This window comes from Vipera berus (genome assembly GCF_964194415.1).
Source record: "Vipera berus genome assembly, chromosome: 7".
Lineage (NCBI taxonomy): Eukaryota > Metazoa > Chordata > Lepidosauria > Squamata > Viperidae > Vipera > Vipera berus.
In genome coordinates, this window is record NC_138209.1 from 64791767 (window position 1) to 64816099 (window position 24333).

At 38.7% G+C, this 24333-nt stretch overlaps 1 protein-coding gene across 1 annotated transcript; it reads right to left on the bottom strand.

The window, feature by feature from the left end:
• Positions 1 to 1432: 1432 nt before the first annotated feature.
• Positions 1433 to 23027, bottom strand: TMEM192 (transmembrane protein 192). The gene is made up of 6 exons (XM_081333301.1): positions 22941 to 23027; positions 14021 to 14167; positions 11838 to 12102; positions 8960 to 9094; positions 3554 to 3656; positions 1433 to 3112 (listed from the first exon to the last, which is right to left on the bottom strand). The coding sequence occupies exons 1-6, from the start codon at positions 23004 to 23006 to the stop codon at positions 2989 to 2991; spliced, it is 840 nt and encodes a 279-aa protein (XP_081189427.1). The 5' UTR covers positions 23007 to 23027; the 3' UTR covers positions 1433 to 2988.
• Positions 23028 to 24333: the final 1306 nt, after the last annotated feature.

A 24333-nucleotide genomic window follows, 5' to 3' on the forward strand; every position in this document is an offset into this window, starting at 1 on the left:
GGTGGTAGTCGGATGTTGCCATATCCTAAAAGTGGTACAATGGGTGAAAAGGTTGAAAAGCCCTGACCTAAGTCATCTTCCCAAATGCCAGAGTGGTGGTGGCTCTTTGGGCCCCTACATATAGTCTGCTCCAAGTTATGTGATCCAGGAACAGTGTTTAGAACAAAGGAATTGTTAACACTCTGATCCATTCCCCAACTGGGATGAATTGGAGTTATTTTTTCTCTGCATACTCAAACTGGTTCAACCCCACTTTAAAATCAGATATATTGTATATAGTTTTTGCCAGTTTCCCGTCATTCTGGTTCAGTTATTGGAGTATTATTCTGCTAATGGATGAACAGATCAGCAGATATAAAAGAAGCAAATACAAGCAAAGCATTAAATGTAAAGAAAGAGACTTCTTATATGGCTTGAGCATTTTTATTTTATTAGAACTGCATTCCTCTCACTGGGAATTTGGTAATTCTAAGAGATTATAGTTCAATGCATATCTGAGGAATCAGTCTGAGGCAGCCAATCTTTTAAATGAATTTAAAGGTATTTTGTAATGCACTTAAAACCCTTATCCCAAAGTGGAATTTACTAGGTGCCCTGAGCCAGTAAAGATAATATGTACTTAGATAAAATATGAACTTGAGGTGGAGGACGCAATTCAAAGTGTAACACAGAGCGCTTGAAACAGGGAGGGTATTAAAAGCATTAATTTGTGACTCAGTTCATAGACCTTGCACAAATTAGCAAATCTTCCAAAGCACAAAGAAAAATTAAATGGGAAAACTATTTACCATATCTTGAGCAAAGGATGGATACTGTGAAAATAAAATAATTTTAGCTGAACTGGAAGGATAGAAGCTTTGTGACTGGTAAAACAGAAACAAAACAAAGGTTACAATCTTTGGCATTTACCAAATGCTCCACAACTTCAAGCAACATTAGCAAGTTTGGCTCAAAAAACCAACAGATAGAAAGCACTGTTGTACAGCTGGAATGCCAAAGGTTGCTCACTATACTTTAACCCAGTGGCTTTTCAAACTTGGCAATGTTTTGATGGTGGGGAATGGCTGGGGAATTCTAGGTGTTGAAGTCCACACAACTTACAAATTGTTAAGTTTAAAAAACAACAACAGTGCTCTAAATCTTCATACCAAGTAAGAACTGTAACTGAAAGAGCCATAACGGCAAATGTTTCTATACAATTTAACTAATTCTTGGCTTAAATTAATGCACAAATGTTTATATTGTTATCTAATATTCCAGACTATGTTTTAGAATTTTTTTTAAAATTCCTGCTGACATTAATAGAATCATAGAATATCACTTGGAAGGGACCTTAGAGGTAGCACTTTCCTGCTACCAATCACATATGATAACAAGATGAGTTCTTAACTAGGAAACTAGATCTGATAAAAACAGGGTTTGAAGAATTTTTACGTACAGATTGCAATAGAGTAGGATTTATTGCATTTATTAATTTATCACACTTAATACAAAAGGTAGAACAAATTACATACAAACTATGTTGAAATCTAAGTATCCTTTAAAAGGAAAGCTCATCTTCTATATAAAATCTTACCTCTGCTTAAACCACAGCCTAAAAGACATGAAGGAATTAGTGTTAGAAGCAGTCAGTTGCAATATTATGTTATTTTGTACAGTATACATGCATTCATATATTTCAGTAAACAGTGGATGAATAATCAGTTTGTATAATTTATAACAGGATGGTATACTTTTGTTCTTCCCCAGACAAGGTCACAGAATTAGTATGCCTTTCTGTAGAAATACTGACTACAGAATACACAAAAATTTGTCTTCATTGCTAGCAAAAAGACAGAGCAGGCAATTAACTGTTAACGGAGAAAAAGGAAATTAAAACCTTTAGTCGAGCAGATCCCAGCAACTAATTTTCATTGAATTCAATAGGATCTATATGCTTTTATCTATTTTGTGCAACAGCTTTTGAGGGAGAAATCATTAACGTCTAGTAGGCCTGAGTATTTTCAACAACTATAATAGGTTTAAAGGGCAGAGGAAGTGGATTTTAAACATCCCATATGCAGGAATTTAAAGAAGTAGCTTTTCAAAATAAAGAAGTAGGTCTTAAGGAAAAATTAAAAGCCAGAAACTAATGTTTCTTCACATTATAAACAATAACACACCATAAACCTCTAGGATAGAGACTGATAAAGACTTACATGCAGCTTGTTAATATCCCCATGCATTTAAAAATATATATTCAGACACTTCCCCATTCTTGCTCATTTGATTGTAAGATGCTGCCGGCCCATACACATAAGTGAGGCAGAAAGGCAATATTAGCTTCATTTTCATATCCATGATTTTAAAAGGCTTAATTTATATTTCCCATATTATATCCACACGGTCTTTCCAGTTTATGTAGAATATCCTCACTTTCCTCTTTCAAATATTCCTTTGCATTCAGGATTCTATTCTGTTATCACTATATCTGCAGAAATTGATTCTGCACGTTTTTTTAAAAAAAGGTTTTCCAGATGATTCTTCACTATTACCATAGTAATTGTATTCATCTCTGAGGAAGCAGAGATACAAATAATCCTTAATTTCTTTTATACATGTATCCAATAATTTAACCGATAGCATTACAGATGTAAGGAAAACTGACACTTAAATGAAGATGTTTACTTTGGTTGTATTTTTGAAAAGAACTGAATCCTGAACTACCACACAAATCTTTGGCACTTTTAGAAGAACAATCTGCAACTGACATAGAAATAGAATTTTTCCCTATCTAAGGTCCACCTCCCGCACTGCAATTTTTTTTAGGAGAGACAACCATTTAAAAATATATATCCTTTTTTTAAAAAAAAGAAGCTTTTCCAGTGAGCCAGGAGTGATCCAACTGTTATTCAAAACGTAGATTGGAGTTTTTCAGTATAACTTGCTTTTCAGAGAACAAATCAACCCTGGAGATGTTTTTCTTCTACACTGCTGTCTCGAATACCACTAGCTTCTGTTCTGCTCGGACATTAATGTCAATAGTCTCTTGCTAAGCAAGGCATTGTGCCGCCGAAGGTATTCAATCACATCACCTTGTTTTTCAACTACTTCGTCCAAACTTGAGATTTCCCTGAAAAGCAAAATAAAATAAAATAAAACAAAATCACACCACCATCCTAATTACATTGTCTTTTGCTATTTTAATTCATTTCAATAGGGTTGTTCTTCCCAGCACACTAACCCTGTAGAACAGAGGTGTTAAAACTGCCGGCCCGCAGGGTGGTTTCATCATACCGAAGCTACGCCCACCCCATTGCCGGCAATGCAAAAAGAGTCATTATACGTCGCGACACATCACGTGACATGGCGAGTTTGACCCCTGTGCTCTAGAACAAAGGTGGGAAACTATGGTCCCTTCATGACTTGTGGACTTCAACTCCCATAGTTCCCCAACCCCTGCTCTAGAATAATGAATCATGAGATTAATGTATCAAACTATCAGAGCTTTAAAAAAAGTCACAGGAGTCAGTGCCAAGGATTTATCCAAGTTCAGAAAGTTTTATACAAGTACCTGAATCCAACTTCTGAGGTGACTTGATTAGGGTAAGAATATATCTTCTCTTCTTCTATTATATCAGGTCTTGGCTTTGCTTGGTTAAAGTTGCTTACCTTCACTTTGAAAACAAAGAAAAGATAAAATGTATTCTGCTACTATCAAACTATATTCAATTAAAAACAAACTTAATTTATAGAAGAAAGTCTGTTCTCTTTCCTCTACAAAATGGAATTGTTCAAAGCATTTAAATACAAAACAAGAAGCATAAGAAAAGAGAGAGTTGTTATTCAGACCCAGAGAAAATCAGACAGCCCAAACAATAAAAGTTAAATAAAATGACAAAATCCAAGATTAATTTAAAAGGAATTTTGTAGTATAAACAGAGAGCATAAATATTCTGCTTCCAAAAATAAAAATCCCTGCACATATTTCGTTAAATGTGCCTCTAAAGGTAATTAGTTATGGGGGGGGGAATCACATCAGCTAAATATTCACATGAATGGAAACAGTTCTTCAGAAAGCTTTACCTCAAGATGTTTAGGACTTTAATCTAAGGCAAACAATTTAGCAATTCTAGAATACATCCCATACAAAGCAAGAATAGGGAGATTTTTCTTTCGGCTTTTCTCTAAACCCTCCCCTTTCAAAAAAAAAAAAAAGAATAGTCAGTTTAAGTCAAAACATGTCATCTTAGGGAAAAGGGGGAAAAAAAACCTCTACAATTGTGCAGTTATTTTTTTCTTTATATAATGAAATCACCGATCCTGTTTTACATAGCATATTTATAGGGAAAGGGTATCGATATAACAGGAAAACTGGGATAATTTTTACCTAGTCAACTGAAGAGATTTGGACTTAGTCCAAAATATCCTGAAAAAGAGCCAGGTTGTATTTAATAAATTCACCAAAGAAAGAAAAAAAATATATCTGGAGAAGAACTAGACTTAGTGGACCACTACCTATACCTTGGCTAAGGATCTCAATGGAAGGTGATACAATAAAGGAAATTGAATGACAGATTAAATGTGGCTGGCAGGCATTCGGCGAGCTAAGCATAATTTTCAAGAACAACCTCCATCTATGCATGAAAAGTTTTTGATCAGGGTGTGCCACCTGCTCTAACATATGCGTTGAAACATGGACACTAACATCAAGACAAGACAAGATAGAAAGACCTGCACATGGATTCAAGAACAAACGAAAGTCTACAATATCATTAGGAGAGTAAAATAATTCAAATTGGAAATGGGCTGGTCACATAGTAAGAAAAACTGGCGGGTGGACCAAGACAGTCATAGAATGGATCCCACTTGATAAGATGTGTCCACGAAAGAGACTAAAGATGGATTGACAGCATCTGAAAGTATTGCGAGCCCAATCGGCAAAAGCAAGCTCAGGACCGTATTAGTTCGAAACATGTGGAAGAGGCCTTCATCCTGAAGTGGATAGATATTGGCTAAAATGGTAACGATGATTCTGGGTGAATGGGGAATACATCTTTCGGATGACTATGGAGCATTTGTCTTAACTAATATTATTCTCAACATTCAACAATGTCCCAGAAAAGGCCCATGTGAACAGAACCAGTTTTGTTGTTCCATCAGTCTCCTTCCCCATTTAAAGGAAACAGGAGCTAGATATGATAAACAGTGGCATCACTATCTTTCCCCTCTGCTCAAGAAAATAACATGGGAAATGGGAACAGTGGGCAAAATCTTCCAGCGTGCTTTGTGCCAATGGGAAAACAACCAACCAAACAAGGCTTATTTGTTATCGGTGAGCAGAAATGGGTGAACTGGCTGAGCAAGAGGATTGCTAGGTAATTTGCCACGTGAATACAACCATAATATATTATTACTACCAGGAAATGCAATGAGGAGGGGGGGGGAAATGGAGACAGGTATTAACAGGGAAATACCATGTGACCGTTTCAGCTATTTTTATACTTTACAGCAAGCTAACTATTCACTTGTTAACTCAGAGAAAACCCTTGTCAATTGGGTTATTTCTGTGATTGCATATTTTGCTAGGAAATATGGAAGTATGGTTTATGTAGCATTCTTACTCTAAATTGTTTTAAAGGGCCATGAGGTTGGAGTCCTATTTAATTCCCTTAAAAATTTTTTTAAAGGAGCATTAAAAGGCTGTTTTGAATGGTATGAATTAAAGCAGATATGTTTGCTGAGTTCATGGGTAATGTATTCCAATACACTGTGGGGAGAGGCAGAGGGGGGGAAGGGTGGAAAGGATCTGGCTAGGAAAAACTGTATAAAAGTATCATCATTCACATCCAAGATTTGGTTCTGCAAATATGTTTTCAGAATGAATGCTTGAATACTCTTAGTCTTTAGCCAACGAGGGGTTAGCCAGTATACTGGAGATGATTGTTTTTATTTATTTATTGGTCTGACATCAACACAATGCTTCATTCTCATCTACTCAATCAACAGCTCTGTGTGAACAGAAAAAACTCTTCCTATCTCCACTGGAATTGCTTTACTAGGCCACCTGCTATGTAGGAAGAGGGCTGCATGACTGATCAGAGGAATAACTAAAGCAGGTGTGTCTACAAGCTGTAAAAAGCATTAGATGCATTTAGCTCTCAAGCTGCCTTAGAATTCAGGTATCAAAGCGCAGATCAGATTACCCCAAAGCACACAATCCAAACAACTGTCATTTAACAGGTGCCTAAAGGTGGGCAGTGGAGGAGAATCATAAAAGATGGGTAAGCTAGTGATTTTGTTACTAGACCTCTACACAAAGCATTTAATAATATAACTATTTCTTTCTGAAATAGATGGTTATTAGTCAGATGAAGAGATAGGTGAGGATGATTAACTGTAGAGAGCAGATCCACGGGCATCTTAGCAGTAATTACTGCTAAGCTTGTAAGCCGCCCTGAGTCTTCGGAGAAGGGCGGGATATAAATGTAATAAAAATAAAAAATAAATAAAAAATAAATCTGCTGAGGCACGAAAGATGAAATAACCACTGTGACTCTGCTCCATTTGTGTGTTGTTATATTGCACATAGGTATGTAGGGACAGAACCTGCATTCTGACATCATGACACTCATTTCAACACTTTGTCAAAACCACTGATTCTTAATAGAATCTAGAATAATAAGAGTTGGGAGGAGCTGTCCAATCCCCTGCTCAAGCAAGAGACCTGATGCCATTTCAGACAAACAGAACTAAAGAATTGTGTGGCACATAAAAGACTAGCCAATGTGCTGCGTTACATATTTACAGCAATTTGTGTGCTGTCATACACATTGCCAGTGAAAATCAGTATCACTGACCAAGAAGCAATCAAGGAAAACATTGACAAAGTAGAAGGAAGTTTTTTTTAAAAAGAACAACTGTATAGATCACAGGTGTCAAACTCTCCGCATCCCATGACGTGACATGACTTTTTTTTTTTTGCATTGCCGGAGCTGGGATGGGCGCGGCCTCCGTATGATGCAACCAGTGTGAAGAATGTAGTTTCTATGGCTATGCAAAGGTCTGGATTCAAAGGGCAAAAAGGGATCCTATTTTCTTTTTGAATTTGGATCTCTGCACACTTATTATATAAAGTAGTAAAGAATTAATGGGCCAGGATACACAGCATGGTTTTTGTTAACCCTTTTAAATTTTCAATAAGTAAAAGGTAAAGTTTCCCCTGCACATGCGTGCTAGTCGTTTCCGACTCTAGGGGCCGGTGCTCATCTCCGTTTCAAAGCCGAAGAGCCAGTGCTTGTCCGAGGACGTCTCCGTGGTCATGTGGCCGGCATGACTAGACGCCAAAGGCGCACGGAACGCTGTTACCTTCCCACCGTAGTGGTCCCTATTTTTCTACTTGCATTTTTTACGTGCTTTCGAACTGCTAGGTTGGCAGAAGCTGGGACGAGTAACAGGCGCTCACTCTGTTACGCGGCACTCGGGATTTGACCCGCCAAACTGCCGACCATCTGGTCGACAAGCTCAGTGTCCTAACCCACTGAGCCACCGTGTCCCTTAAATTTTCAATATTTATACATAAATATGACCTAAATGTTGAGAATCATTTTCTTCAATAAATAAATAAACAAATGTGTTTTTGATTCATGCAGTTTTAGGAGTTGTGTGGAGATAAGATCATGTTTTAAATCATACTTATGCAGAAATATTGAAAATTCAAAAAGATTCACAAACTTCTAAGCACCACTGTATGTATTTAGCTACTTCAAAGTGCTATTTTGCTTCCATCACATTTACAAAGATGCCTTAGAAGCTAGCTAAAATCTGTGCTTATGTTGCCATTATGTGTTAAATGAGACTATACAGAAGTCACATACTTTTTTTGTTCTAGGTTCTAAATTTTATTTCTTTAATTGTGAACACTGGGAGACTCTGTCATGGGTCAGAGGAACAGAAAAAGCAGCAAGTCCAATACAAAGCCACCATATTCGAAATCCAACTCCTTTGACACAGCAATTTACAGATTATTCACATACACCAGGCATGTCAAACTCATAATGTCATGTGATGTCACGCGACATATCGTGACTTTTTCCCCATTGCTGGCAATGGGGTGGGCGCGGTTTCGTCATGACGCCAGCAGTTTTGACACACCTGACATTCACCTTAACTCCTTAAAATACAGATTCCCCAGCATGGCCTGAAAAATAATAGCATGGTGTCATTTTTGCCTTCTTTGCTGCAATGACTTATAACATTATCTTACTTTACTGTCAATGTTACATTCTCTTGACAGTTTTAGCTTTTTTCATCCTAATAAAGAGACCGGGGAATTTTATTATTCTTATAAGACTGCATCTTGTGCTTGAGTTTCCTCTAACACTCTCTGAATTGTGCAAATATATCTTACAATATGCATTTTGCTCTTTCCTTCCTTAGCTACCATCTGCACAGTAAAAAATAAAGAGCCTTGAACTATTCATGAAGAGATGTAGCTGCTTATCAGTGCCAGGCAAAAAGCTTCTCAAAGCAGCTGCTTTGCCACAAAAGATGGCTCTCACTGCCAAGGGAGGAATTTCTTTATCAACAGCTGCATTTTGTATGCTCTATTTTTGTGCTGTACACTGCCCCAAGCCCTTGGGATACACCAGTGTAAAAGTTGAAAGATGTAAGTGTCATGCAAACAATTGCAGCTTGCAGTTCCACCACCACCGCAAAAGTTAAGTCCGGTAACATCCGCATCTTTGTCCTCTTCTAAAATTAACCATTTTTTTCAAATGTATTAAATTACATACTTTTTCTTAACACCATATAGAATAATACTGAAAGGACTGGCGGTAAGATTTCCTATAATACAAATATTAAGCTGATAGCTTGTAAACTTTTTTGCAGCCCTCTTAATGTTAATGTTAATAATGCTTTAAAGACCACGAGAGTGAGTGGATTAGTCACCTTAACAAAGCAAAGATACAATTCTCACCTGTGTAGACAACTAGACATATCAACGAACATATCAGTTCCATAGCCAAGATTCCCAGCATGAAGCAGAGATACATTTTATTGTGATTGGGAAACGAATGTTGCAATGACACTATCAGCAATAAAGCCACATTTCCTATTAAAAACAAATAGAACACATTAGAAACAGAAATCTGGGTTAGCTTCCCCCACAAAGCCACAATGGTTGAAAGTCAAGGTCCTGGGGATGGCCACTAAAACAGTCACGGGTAGTCTAGAATTTTCCAAATATAGCTCAAAATTAACCCTTAATAATAGCGGTGCAATAGCTTTAAACTAAATTGCATGCAAGAGATAACCTCGATCAATAGGCCATTAAAATAAATCCATATACAGCTCATTCTAATGAGCCAGAATAGAAACAAACAGAAAAATATATTAACTGTCTGCAAGGCTAGGGCTTGAATTCAGTTCTCCCCTTTATTACGCCTTCCAGAACAATTCAGTCATCACTGATTATCTGTGTAAGGGTTTTGGATGAATCTTTATAGCAATGGGCTAGTCCTGCTGGCTCAGGAATTCTGGGAGTTGAAGTCCACGAGTCATAAAAGAGCCGAGGTTGCCTACCCCTAGGCTAGTCTTACTGGAATGATAGATGCTATTTATTTTTATTGGATTTCCATCAGTCACACCATCTTTCTATGGGTTTTAGGAGTAATGTTATGAACATATATAAGACTATTCGTGGTCGAATTAATATACAGGCTGATTTGAGTACTGTCAAATCAGTGTCAACTTTCGGTAACCATAGCTGAAATATCTCTAGGATGATTTATTTTTACCTTGGCCTTTTAAGTTGTGTAGGGATGTGATGATTTTAACAATCACTACAATCATTTGCTTTCTGTATCCAAATACAAGAGTACATTAGCATTGCATTCTTTTCTACAATACAAATATTTTGTTGTTCTCCCCCCTCCCCACCACCACCACCACCCCACAGACAAAACGGTACAGGTTCTGCTTTTTATACAGGTGTCTGCTCGATTTAGCTGGGCTGACCTTTATATCTTGGGTGACTGTACTGAGAAAAGAAAAAAAAACATTTTGGCTGTACCTTAACGTCCTTCTCAAGAACATTCACCCCTATAAGAATGAGACAGCACAGCAGGGACTTGCAAGTGAAATGATTATTAGCATAGTGTAAAAGGACAGTATTTTTGTTTCACAGCAGCATAGCCCAAGCACTAGATCTTAAGGAAAATGTATCCTCTGTTTAAATAGTTATGGGCCATCTTGCCAATTTCTCTATCTCTAGAGCTCTATCTAGCGGCCACATTCCAGTGGTGCACATCTAACATATTCATCAATCTGTAGATTGTTGATTGGTTCAAACTGCAGTTTGTGTGTGTATACACACACACAGAGAGAGACAGAAATGTCAGGTGCTTACTTTAGAAATAAGACAATTTTTTCATTAGAGAAGAAACAGACTTCTTTTCAAAGGGTGCCTATTAATTTTTTAATATCTGGAAAAAGGGTTTTTCATTCTACTCAGTTAAGCAAGCTTAGAATTGCTCAGTGGCAAGTGCTGGCCACCTTCAAGGTAGTCCAGAGAGGAAGCGCAATCAGGAGCACCAGATTATTTTATTGCAAGATTCCATTAAACAGAATTTTGCAAGACTGAAAATATTGCCCCCTTCTATCTTGTTGGCCTCTGGAAAGCTAAAAGGGTTCTCTTTTGAAATGCTTCCCATCCTTTCCCCCAAACCTGCAAACTAAGCTGCCTCTTATCAGATGTTGTCCAGGCTGCTAGTCTTCCTCCCCCAAGGCCATCCCCAACACTATCATGTAACATGGGAAAACTGGGAGCCACAACATTCTTGTCTCGTTTTATAATTAGATAGACAAGGAATATAAATGTAACACATATAATGATAGGTTGAGTTAGAAATATAAATTTAAAAATGAAATTAAGCGGTACTACCACAAAAGAATCTCTCCAGTTTTGTAAGACTGCATCTTTTAAAACTTATTTAATATGTCTTTTATGTTCATAACGCATGCCATTTTCCATCTGCATGCTACACGTACTACTTATTTCTACAAGCCAATGAAACTAACTGATAAAAGTGGACTTACTGTCTTACTAATAGGCAGAATCCAAACCAACAGGCCCAAGATAAAAGCTTTCAAGCAAACATTAATCTAGATAATATAAGCTATTTGACACCAGACTAGAGTATATTAAAAAGTTGATAAACTTTCATCCTTGAAAGCAAGGCCAAAACCCTATTTTTCAGGGATGTTTCAAATCAATATCTGATATTTATTGTGTATAAGAATAGAAATTTCCAACTCTATTAATAGTACCCTGGCACTTGCATTCCTAATGAAAAAGTGCCTTGGATACATGCTTGATCTCTAAAGAATTAGGACCACTGGTGTTACTGCAAATTTTCAATGCATGCAAAGAGGTACAAATACAGATACAATACTCATATCTATGGACTTATTTACTACATAGTGGGCCTGGTACAATTAAGGCAGCACATTATCACTTTTCATTGTAGAAAATATAATGTGACCATTACTTGGCAGTGGCTCTATTTGAAAACACGCTGCAGTGTAAAATGTATTAAATGCATGAAAAATAAAACCACATTTTTAAAAATCTTTTAAAAGTCTGAGCAGGATTTTATACTTTTTATTAGTCGTAGCTATAATAGAGACTTGTTTCAGTTTACTAGAATGAAAGTTTCAACTTATCAGAATGAAATATATCACTACAAAAATAAAAGTCACAAAAATTTCCACCCTAGATATGTAACATCATTAAACATTAATTAAATTGAATTAAGCATTACTTAATCAAAATAAGCAAGTATGTTCTGGTTCACCTGTTGACTGAATTAGTAGGGGAACCCTTTTAAGATGTCTTGTAGTTCGGTAGATGCGGAGGTAACCTTTGCTTCTAGCTTTGCTGTGATGAAAGTGAATGTATCGTTCCAGGATCAGATGAAGAATCCAGAGAATTACCTTGGCAATTATTATAGTAGTCTGCACTTTAAAAGGATAAGTGTAGTTTTCAGGACATGTGTCTTCACTTGAATCAGCATAAGAACAAATCACCCCGGTCACAAATGCCAGCACAACGAAAGTAACCTAAAAAAAGGAAGATATTAAATAATTATATGTACTAATGAAGTAGTATTAGTCAGGTTTCATGCATACAAGCTATTTATTTCTATTAAGTGTCCTTATATTGTTTTTGTTGTGAGCTGAATTATTGTACTGTTTCAACTGGGAATGCTTGTATTTACCAATTCAGGAACAATACCACTATAACCCGATTCTAAGCATGACAGAATATTCTAATGCAAATATGTACCCAAGATATAGCTATGCATACATTTAGGGCACTTTATAACCAGTTCAAGGGTCATGAAAAGTCCGTAAAATTCAGCTTTGGCTTCTTCAAAGGAGTCACTGGGGTTGTTCAATGTCCTCTTTAAATAGCACCAAGGCATTATGGTGAGTCCCCAACTTACAATTATGTATGTTATTTCATTAAACTTTTCAAGGCACCAGTTATTTTCTCAGTTCAGGAAGTCTGGGTGTGCACATAGGGCCAGTTTCCACCAGCCTGTTTCTGGTGGAAAAATGGTATGGCCGTGGGCTATATAAAGATTCTAACAGGAAACAGTAAATTGAAGATAATTTTTTAAGGATCAGAAGCTCTTTATTACAGCCAACATTCCAGTATTCAAGGATTATACAACACTACTGCCAGTAGATGTGTATAGCCATGGGTTAAAAATTATTCAACATAAACTAGCAATAAAACCTCAAGGTTCTAGTATAGTTTATCAAGAAGCTTTGGGATGGTTGAAATTTGTGATACTTAATATCCAGACTGACAGATTTAACTTGCAGCATGCATCCATTTTAACACAAAAAAGTCTGTTTAGGTGACTTGCAACTTGTGGTTTGAATTAAAAAACTGTCCTGCCGAGAAATATTAGAAACGTTTAAACTTTCACTTCAGTGAAATAGGAACTCATTCAGAAAAGGGGAAATACAGTTTCTGCTTTATTTTTTTCACTTCTATTGTAATCTATCTTGAACATAATGAAGATAGTCACTACGTTAATTCACTTGTAAAGCAAAGAGTGTTACTTAATCTGGTTTCAATATATGTCACTGCTTCCGTCATCAAGCTCTTAAGAGTAGTTTTCTTTCTTCCCTCACCCTCTATATACTGAAGCATCTCTCTCTTTTATTACATCAACAATACCGCTTGGCATATGCAGAAACCGTTTTGATTGCTCTATTTCATTTTGTTAATAGTCAGTAAGGAGACATGGCAATTCAGATTCCAGTACTGTAAGAATAACAAAAGCTAGATTTATTAGTTATGGCACCAGAAATAGGAATCTTCTGCACACTCCATTTTGTTTTTAATTTTCTCAGTTGAGGTGTGATTCCCCACACTGAAAGTTGACAAAACTGTAACTGTAAATACAGTGGTACCTCGGTACTCAACATTAATTGGTTCTGAGAGGCACACTAAAAAATACGAGTGCAAAACAAACAAGGTGACTTCCCATGGGACTCTTTGTTTTGGCCAGGAAGAACTTTCTATCTGTCCTTTTTCCTACGCCAGCAACCTTTCCAGCATGGCCGACTTCCTCTCTGCCCTCTGAAGCCAACCCCATCTTCCTTTTGCAGTGTGTCAAATATCAAAGAAACTATGAGTACCGATACAACATTTTTGCATCAAAATGCATCAAGTACCAAATTTGACAGGTTTTGAAGCAGTCGAATACTGAGGTACCACTGGAATAATGATGGGGCAAGACTATCTTAAATGATACTTGATGCCTCTGCCACTTTTAAAGGACCAAGAAGGAAACATTGAGATAAATTTCTGCTGGGGAAGGAGCAAGAAAGAAGAGAAAGAAGTTGGTATTCCTAATTTGTAGATGAGCCAAATGAAATAGGCACACTTTACCACTGGTCTTCAGGCAAGCTAAGCTGATCATTTGTAGGACTCCATATCTGTTTTTTTTCTTCAACTTACATGCAAAAGCAACAAAACATTGGCAACAAAGACTGTAGGTATGGCACGGAACTCTGGATGCAGCCTGGAATGTAATGTTTGGCGTGGAAGAAGTGGTGCATCAAGTAGAGGGTCATCATCCATACTCTGTGTTACCTCAAAGGACCCCTGAAACAGATGACAAAAAAAAAATTAAAACCAGGAAGTCAAAATAACTTTTACATATGCAGAAATCAATTATGCTATTTGTGCAACTTGTCTCACATTAGAAAGATCTGTACATTTCAAAAAAATATTTTCAACAAAATTCTATGTTTTTACTTGGATGTATCTCCTACTATGCTTAATAGGATTTAACATCATCTACAAGGAATTATAGTTATCATCTAATTTTAGAATTACCCGGATTATAGCAATGAAGGTCCTGAGTACAGGAAAAGACCGCCTTCCCCAGGAAAATGTTGCTATAAAAACATTATAAATCCAATCAAAATATTCACCTCAGCATCCATAAATTACACATTGGGCGGCTACATTATTGGATTTTTGGGGTGGGTGGGGGGAGGAGGCAATGAAATCCCTGTTCAATTTTTAGAATAACCTCCATAAAACCAAACTTCAATACAACTCTGAAACTGTCAAAATGCCTGACTGGAAAATCTTCTGGCCCTCAAATCTGACCAGGAAATCTTATTTATTTATTTGTTTGTTTCGATTTATATACCGCCCTTTTCCTGAAGGACTCAGGGCGGTTTACAGGGCAAATTAAAACAGTGCAATGTACAAATTAAAATAAAATTAAATTAATAGCCCCAAAACAGTTTAAAATTTATAACCTTAAAACCGCTCAGTCCAGGCCGGCTAAGTCAAATAGCCAAGTTTTTAGGTCCCGGCGAAAGGAGCGAAGGTCGGGGGCGATCTGGAGTTCCACAGGCAGCTGATTCCATAGGGCAGGCGTGCCCACCGAGAACGCTCTCCCCCTGGGGATCGCCCACCGGCACTCCCTGACCAGCAGGACCCTGAGGAGGCCCTCCCTGTGGGAGTGCACAGGACGATGGGAAGTGGATGCTGGCAGCAGGTGCTCCCTAAGATAATCCGGACCCATGCCATTTAGGGCTTTATAGGTCATCACCAGCACCTTGAATCTCACCCGGAGGGCAACTGGAAGCCAATGCAGCTCGCGGAGAAGAGGCATTACATGGGAGTATTGGGAGACCCCCATCACAACTCGCGCAGCCGCATTCTGCACCAGCTGAAGCCTCCGAGTGTTCCTCAAGGGCAGCCCCATGTAGAGAGCATTGCAGTAGTCTATCCGGGAGGTCACAAGCGCATGAGTGACTGTACGTAGGGCGTCTCGGTTCCAGTCCTCATTTAATTATGACAGGTGGTGTTGGGCCCATCACTATTTCTCATGAAACATTCGTATGAAAGTTGTTGTGGGGATAGAGAGAGAAATTCACATTTTATTTTCAGTAACAGAAGCTACCTAAAAGTAATACTTATTTCAATTCCAATTTCAATAAATTGAAAGCAAGCAACATAATTGAAAAGTGAAAACATGTGATGGTAGGTGAAATTTAATTTTCTTAAGCTAATACATGCATCCTACAATATGTTTCTAGGTTTGATAGGAGTGTAGCTATATGTTTCACCTGTAGGGAGCAAAACCCCCAAAAGTATTCCCTGGGGGGGAAAAACCCGCACATCTGACACTGGAAACAGTTCCTTTCACCCATTTACAGTACCTTCTCTTCACAAGCAATGCTTTAGCTAAGAAGACAATTCCTCAACCTTGATATTTCTTTGCTCATGTTTGAAGTTTGCAAAAGAGCACCTGGATGTTCCACAGCACTACTGGCAAAATATACTGTGGACAGATGAAACCAAAATTGAGTTGTTTGGGAAAAACACACAACACTATGTGTGGAGAAAAAAAGGCACAGCACACCAACATCAAAACCTCATCCCCACTGTAAAACATGGTGGAGGGAGCATCATGGTTTGGGGCTGCTTTGCTGACTCAGGGCCTGGATGGATTGTTGTCATTGATGGGAAAATGAATTCCAGAGTTTATCAGGACATTTTGCAGGAAAACGTACGACCATCTGTCCACCAACTGAAGCTCCGCAGAGGATGGGTGATGCAACAGGACAATGACCCAAAGCATACAAGTAATTCAACAAAACAATGGCTTCAACAGAACAGAATACGCCTTCTGGAGTGGCCCAGTCAGAGTCCTGACCTCAACCCGATTGAAATGCTGTGGCATGACCTTAAGAGAGCGATTCACACCAGACATCCCAAGAATATTGCTACACTGAAACAGTTTTGTGAAGAGGAGTGGTCCAAAATTACTCCAGATCATTGTGCAGGTCTGATCTGCAACTACAGGAAACGTTTGGTTGAGGTTATTGCTGCCAAAGGAGGGTCAACCAGTTAAGTCCAAAGGTTCACATACTTTTTCCACCCTGCACTGTGAATGTTTCCAGCTTATGTTCAATTAAAACATGACAACAGCTAATGTTTGTGTAGTATTATTTTAAGCAGACTGTGTTTTTCTATTGTTGTGACTTACATGACGTTTAGAGCGCATTTTATGGCCAATTCATGCAAAACTCCACGTAATCCCAAAGGGTTCACATACTTTTTCTTGCAACTGTATTTTGAATTTTGCAAGCCTCCCTTTGAAACACAGAATTGGGTGGCTAAAAATTCAGAATTACAATGATAATTCCAGATCAAATTTGTCAACATATTCCTGACAATTTCCTCCAACTTCGGGGGGGGGGGAGATTTTTTTTTCTAATTAACCTGTTTAAAATTTAAGTTTTAAGAACCTCTGGACAAAAAAATAATATTTAAAAATCCATCAAATACATACTAATATGTCAACAAACAGCTGACAACCAAGTACATAATCTTCATTAAATTTAATACAATGCTACTTTTGTGTATGTTTTTCAACATAAAATCTTTTTAGATTGGTTTACCATTAACAATTGCAAGCATTTTTTTCACTCTTAACATATTCATTCTACAAGAATCAAAAAGACCTTTAAAACGGCAGGACTTCCAGTTTTGCGCCCATAGCGCATGGTCGTGTGAGAGCGGACCTCTGCTCCTCACGGCTAGTTTCTTCACTTGCGGAAAACATGCTGCTTGGTAAGTGAAGCCTCAGGATCAGCGGGCTCCAGCTGATCCGCGCTTTGGCTGTAGCCCGGTGCTGATCCTAGGGCTTCACTTGGACAATGGAAGGAAGGAAGTTGAGAGGGAGGAAAGGAGGAAGGGACAAAGAGGGAGGGAAGGAAGGTACACACACCCCTCCACCAGAGACCCACGGATTATCCCCCCACAGGCACCCCACAACCTGAGTGATGAGCTAGCCACGCCCCCCCTGGCCATTGACTTCACTTGTCAAAAAGCTGCAAAAGGTGATTACATGACCCTGAGACACTGTGAACGTCACAAGTATGAATCAGTTGCCAAGCATCCGAATGTAAATCACATGACCCTTGGGGATGCTGCAACAGTCATAAATGTGAAAAATTGTCATAAGTCACTTTTTCAGTGCCATTGTAACTTTAGTCACTAAGCGAATTGTTGTAAGTCGAAGACTACCTGTACTTTATCATTTTTTTCCTTTTTGGGGGGTCAAGTTTTTGACACCTTGCTAGGCGACTGGTAGTACTCGGATATTGACTTATCCTAAAAGTGGTACAATGGGTGAAAAGGTTGAAAAGCCCTGTTTTAGAGGAGAATCTGTAGGAAGGATTTAAAGTGGCTTAACATACTGAACTGTAATTTTGACTGATAAATTGACTTTTGAATTAAAACGTTGATGAAAGATTATTTGAAGAGGGGAGACAACACGGATATCACATATGTATCAAAAAATGACAGGATGCCACATTCAGTATTTTCTCCTGAAAGACGAAGCCTGGAAAATCAAGGGCCTCCAGAAGCAATACTTCAAGGCAAGATAAATACTTTCCAGAAGGAAATATATGTAATGTTAGGACAAATACAAATGTCAATAGACACAAACCACGAGGAAATCCGAAACAACTTTGATGATTTAAATAAGCATATTTCCAATCTAAATTTACAATTACAAAAATACCCAGGAAATAACAACAAAGGCACAAATAAATCAGACAGCAGACTACAAATTAGAAGAGTATGATCAAATTGATGAAACAACAAAAGAATTACAATTTCACACAAACAGGAAAAAATCTTCAAGGTTCTGATACAAGAAGAAAACTGGAATTCTGTCTCTTGTATTTATCTTACTTACTTCATCTTTTGAATTCCCAACATCTGTAAAAATGTTGAGAACTGCTGGGTAAGCAAATTACATCAACTTGGAAAATTACTGGGCAAAATTAAGACCAGAGACAGATACAAGAGATTTGACTCACCTTACCAGATGGACTATTATGTGAATAAACATTTGTTTGAATATGGCTAAAAGAACAGAGAATTTTGAACACAAAGGGGCCTTATAACAAGAAGAATAAGAGATTTATTTATTTATTTTTATTTTTTATTTTAATTCCATTTATATCCCGCCCTTCTCCAAAGACTCAGGGCGGCTTACAAGCTTAGCAGTAGCCTTCATTCTATGTATATGCCTGCTTATTAGGGCTTTCATACACCCCCCCAAGTGGCATTATTACAAAGTCAGCTTAATTGCCCCCAACAATCTGGGTCCTCCTATTTAAGTAATATAGTATGTTTTATAATATATGCAATGTTAAAATAGTAGTTTGATGTAACTTTTATTAATATATAAGTGAAATATAAACTGATTAAAAAGGATGTTATATCTAGATATAAGATAGATAAAAAGTATAGTATTTTTATAATGCATGATATAAAATATTGGGAGGATGTACTTAAATGGGAAAATTTGGAATATGAAGAAATATGAAGAAATTATGACTGATAGGAATTGGATTGAATATAAGGGAATTTAAGCAAACAATAATTATGAACTAATGAGATGATGGTTATGAGAATAAGCTGAAAAAAATGTTATAAAATGCCTATATCTAATCATTTACATATTGAAAATATTAAGAATTATATTTTGGCTAAGGTTGAAGGAGAATTCAAATGGGAGAAGGGAAGATCAAAGAAATGTATCATTAATTAATATATTAATAATGGAATTATCAGATTTAATTATTAATTGTCCTTTTTCTTGTTAAAATACAAACCAAGACAACACACCAGGCACTGGAGATTGTTAGTTAAAAACTAATAAAATATCTATAAAAAACCCCATATATATAATGTTTGTTAAGTATTTAGAATGCACTTGCTTGGTCCCAAACACGGGACAAATCTTATTTCCTGTTTCAGCCTAGCCCAAGGCCATCTACAGGCAGTAGCCACAGCAGTAGCAGCTCATATTTGTGTAAATTTTTTGGCTTGCTAACAAAGAATAAAGGGAGACAGATATGATCATTTCAAACTTATCTGAATGAGAACAAATAAGTTTGAAATGATCATATCTGTCTCCCTTTATTCTTTGTTAGCAAGCCAAAAAAATTACATATACATACATACATACATACACACACACACACACATACATATATATATATATATACACACACAAACAAACTAAAAAAGATTTTAGATACTCTTGGCCAGGGAATTAATACAATAGGATTTCAGAACAAAATGAAGTATTCACTAACATTTAACCATTTCCTATTTGTGCTACAGTAACATGTTTTGTTTCTAACCAATAAAACAAAATTTTGAATTGGAATGTAGGTATCATGGAAGTTATATTTTCAAATTAAGCAAGTCAATCACTATTGTTGAAGAGAAACAGCATGGTCTTCAAAATCAAAATAGTTATTCTTTGGAAAAATTGTCTAGTTTTCAGAAAGTAGGAGGTGTAGTGTTTAGTAGCTTAAAGACAATGGGGAAAGTCTGTGATGGTTCAAGTCCTAGCACTTGTGTGGCAGGTGAGATTCTGTAGCTTGCCTTGGCTTCTGCCATCCTAGCAGTTCAAAAGCATGCTAGTGCAAGTAAATAGGTACCACTTTGGTGGGCAAAATAACAGCGTTAAATGTGGAAGTGCGAATCCAACCTGTGTTTTACCTGCCAGAATGTGACCCCTGACTGTGAGCTAGTTTGCTCCCTGTGGTGTACCAAACAGATTAGCAGTCTTAGGCAGTCAAACAACTACTCAGTATTAACACTTGTCTCCTGGCTAATGTACTATCACCATACACTAAAAATATTAGGAAGTAGTAAGTAATTAGTTTTAAGAGTGCTAATGCTGTAATGTATAGATGTCTATTGAAATGTATATCCTACCTATTGGATAAAATGTATATGTAGGCTCGGAATATAATACATCTTAATTTCACATTTGTTTCACCTTCCACAGAGAAAGAGACCAAATTATCATTCCCAATAGACAAAGGAAGAAAGACAACTCTTCCATCAGTTCTAGTCAGCATGACCAACAATGAAGAAAAGTCAATTCTTTTAATAACTGGAGACCAATGAATATTTAATCTGTTCAATGTATTTCACTTTGTAATTTTTTTTAATTACAAAATTGTTTTTCAAAGACATAAATTTTAGAAAACTAGCACAAGACACAAGAAAGCAACCCTTATTTTGACAGAAATGTCAACATACTGCACAGAACTTATTTTCAGTGCCAGAATCAGCCACAGCAGATAAGCAAACAGAATCACCTCAAGTATCTTTAGTTTTATCTTGAAATCTATTATTGATCCTACTGAAATCCTAGCAAACTGTGTGCAAATTCATACTGGGGGATAATCCTGACCTTTTATATTTGTTGTTGTTAGCTGCGAAGTCGTGTCTGACCCATCACGACCCCATGGACAATGTTCCTCCAGGCCTTCCTGTCCTCTACCATCTTCTGGAGTCCATTTAGGCTCACGCCTACTGCTTCAGTGACTCCATCCAGCCACCTCATTCTCTGTCATCCCCTTCTTCTCTTGCCCTCAATCTTTCCCAGCATTAGGCTCTTCTCCAGTGAGTCCTTCCTTCTCATTCGGTGGCCAAAGTATTTCAGTTTCAACTTCAGGATCTGGCCTTCTAAAGAGCAGTCAGGGTTGATCTCCTCTAGGACTGACCTGTTTGATCGCCTTGCAGTCCAAGGGACTCGCAGGAGTCTTCTCCAGCACCATAGTTCAAAGGCCTCAATTCTTTGGCGCTCAGCCTTTCTTATGGTCCAACTTTCACTGCCATACATTGCAACTGGGAAGACCATAGCCTTGACTATACGCACTTTTGTTGACAGGGTGATGTCTCTGCTTTTTAGTGTGCTGTCTAGATTTGCCATGGCTTTCCTCCCGAGGAGCAAGCGTCTTTTAATTTCTTGACTACAGTCCCCATCTGCAGTGATCTTGGAGCCCAGGAAAATAAAATCTGTCACTACCTCCATGTCTTCCCCATCTATTTACCAGGAATTGAGAGGGCCGGATGCCATGATCTTGGTTTTCTTAATGTTAAGTTTCAAGCCAACTTTTGCACTCTCCTTCTTCACCTGCAACAAGAGCCTCTTTAGTTCCTCTTCACTCTGCCATTAGAGGGGTTATCATCTGCATATCTTAGGTTGTTATATTTGTACTCTTGACCAGTTTTATAAATTTTGGTAGAACATGAAACAAAGCTCAATTTATCTAACAGTGCTTCCTGGCGCTTTTAACTTCAGCACTTCTGCAGAAAGGATTTCCAGCCAAAATAGGGGAGGGAGGAAACAAGAGGAGGAAAACCGGAACACCTCCTAGGATATCAAGCAGACCTATTGTTGTGATTCAGGGTCAGCCTGTGGGTTTGGCAGTTGCGTCGGACGACTCAGAGGAGGAGGAGGGGGGTGTTGAAGACCTTGCTGAGGGGGTTGAAGTTCTTGCTGATGAGAGCCCTCAGCCAGGCCCCTCCCACTTGGTCACCACGGAGACCCAGCTATGTGAGCCTGACAGGTGGATGAAGATGACCCACAGCTGGCCCTGTTCAAGGACGCCCAACGCAGTCAATTAGGAGTAAACAGAGGAAGGCAATGGGGCTTCTCGGAAGGAGGCAGAGAGAAGCCACGCCCTGAACTCTATATAAGGGGAATGTGTGGGGAGGGCTGGTTTGCTGAAGGCAACCGCTTGGATAGTTCGTGTTTCTTAAACCTCCTGTTTCTTGGCTCGTGTCTTGTTTGTTTTTGTAGCTATAAATTTGGCAGGCATAATTCCAGCCTCTTGCCGTTTGTAAAGGGGTTGTCCCTGCCTTTTCTGCAGGGCCAGTAGCAGGCTGGTACAGAACACCTATTATTAACTACGCCCGACACAAATTCATCCCATTCTCACATGCCTGCCCATTTCACGGGTCCAACGGACAGGGTTTTTGGCTCGCTCTATTGTGAGAAAGTTATTGGGGAGATCCTAATAATAATAATAATAATAATTAATAATAATAATAATAATAATAATAATAATTAATAATAATAACAACAACTGCCAAGATCTCGAGAAGCGAAATACGTCCTGCCTTCCAAAGAGAAACGAAAGAAAATCGGTGCCATCACATGATAGTGCCATCACATGATAGCCTTCATGCCGGGGCTCTCCAAACACGAGACTAGCCCTGCCGGGATCGCAACTACCAACTAGGCTCATCCTTTTGGTTAGCTACGACAGCAGCTGCGCTCCGACTCATTTGCAGAGCGCCGGGCTGAGAGCAATAATCAAGCGAGGGGCGGGAGGGGGGGGGTCCGGTTTCAGGGCGAGCCTAAGCCAACTGCTGTAAACCTTGGGAGATCTGGACCCCCCCCCCAACTGTTGCAAACCCCGCGCCGTCGCCCCCTCCGACCCAAAGGCTCGCCGTTCACAGGAGCGTCCGTAGTAGCCTCCGAACGCGGTCGCGCCGGGGGAAGCCCAGCACCCAAACTCACATTATCCAGAGAGAGCAACTGCCGCCGCCCTCCTCCTCCTCCTCCTGAAGCCGAAGCTCCCGCCATCGTGGGCTGCTCCTGCAGCTGCTTCCGGTGCCCCGCCCACCCACCTTCAGTTGCAATAAAAGGAAACGCCCCGCCTCCTCCGTTCTCGGGCACGACGTAGCGCACCTTCGGCTTTTCTTTCCCCTCCAAAGCTCCGCCCACTTTTCCGATCGGCGCTGTTATTGGAGACGCGCCTCTCGCCAAATAACCGCCTCTTGTCTCGAGGGCCCCGCCCGCCACGCGTGAAGTCCCGGCTAGGCCAGGGGGTCTTCAAACTTGGCCCTTTTATGACTTGTGGACTGAGGAATTCTGGGAGTTGAAGTCCACAAGTCATAAAAGGGCCAAGTTTGAAGACCCCTGCGCTAGGCTTTTGCCCAAGGGACAAAGCGGGGGGGGGGAGTGCTATTTACTTTGCTGAAGGAGCAGCTTCTTTTACCTGCTGATGACGCGTTTGAGGCGGGTGGGCTCCTTCCTATGTCCAGGAAGGGGAAGCCTAAAGCGACGGAGAGCAGAAGGATGAATTGGAGAAAGGGCAAAAATGCATTTCCGAAAGCATTCCCCCCCGTCTTCTGTCCGGACTATTAAGAGAACACGATTTATTTATTTGTCCTACGTTGATTTGTGCTTTAAATTGTAAGCCGCCCTGAGTCTTTGGAGAAGGGCGGGATATAAATGGGAATTTAAAAAAAAATGCGTTTAAACGTGACACAACCTTAACTTCGATCCCAGATTTCCCCCTTAGCTCCATCTCGTACCTAGCCCACGAGTTAGCTTTATGGTCCTGGAATAACACGTTTCTCCTTATTCTGACGTTATCGAAGAGCCCCCCTGTCAGCTTCCAAGGGAGGCAAAATGCACTAATATTTCCTAACAGAATAATTAATCGATGGAAAAAGTTGCCTCCGGAAGTTGTGGGTGCTCCACAACTGAAATTAATGATTAATGTCTTGATAGAAGAGAATTGAGGTGCGATTTTGTCATATTTTTTTAAAAGCAGCATGATGTGCCTTTTTAAAAATCTAAAATGCATTTTATGTTAAAAGTATAATTGAAAGAATAACCTGCATTTTTGTAAGCACACTAAAATCTACTGACTCAGAGATAGTGCAGTACAGCGCACACACAATCATTTATAGGTTATAAAAGCATGCAGGGATTTTTAGCATAAGATAGTAACCTCAATATTTTCTTATATTTATATGGAAAATAATTATTCTCAACATTTTCAGTTATTCATTAAATACAGAATGAAAATTATAGCAATTTTCATTTACAAACTGGATCCAGAGAATTTCAGTCTTTGGGTCTATAGATGGGATTGTACTGCAGTTTGGGAGTCATCCTGAAT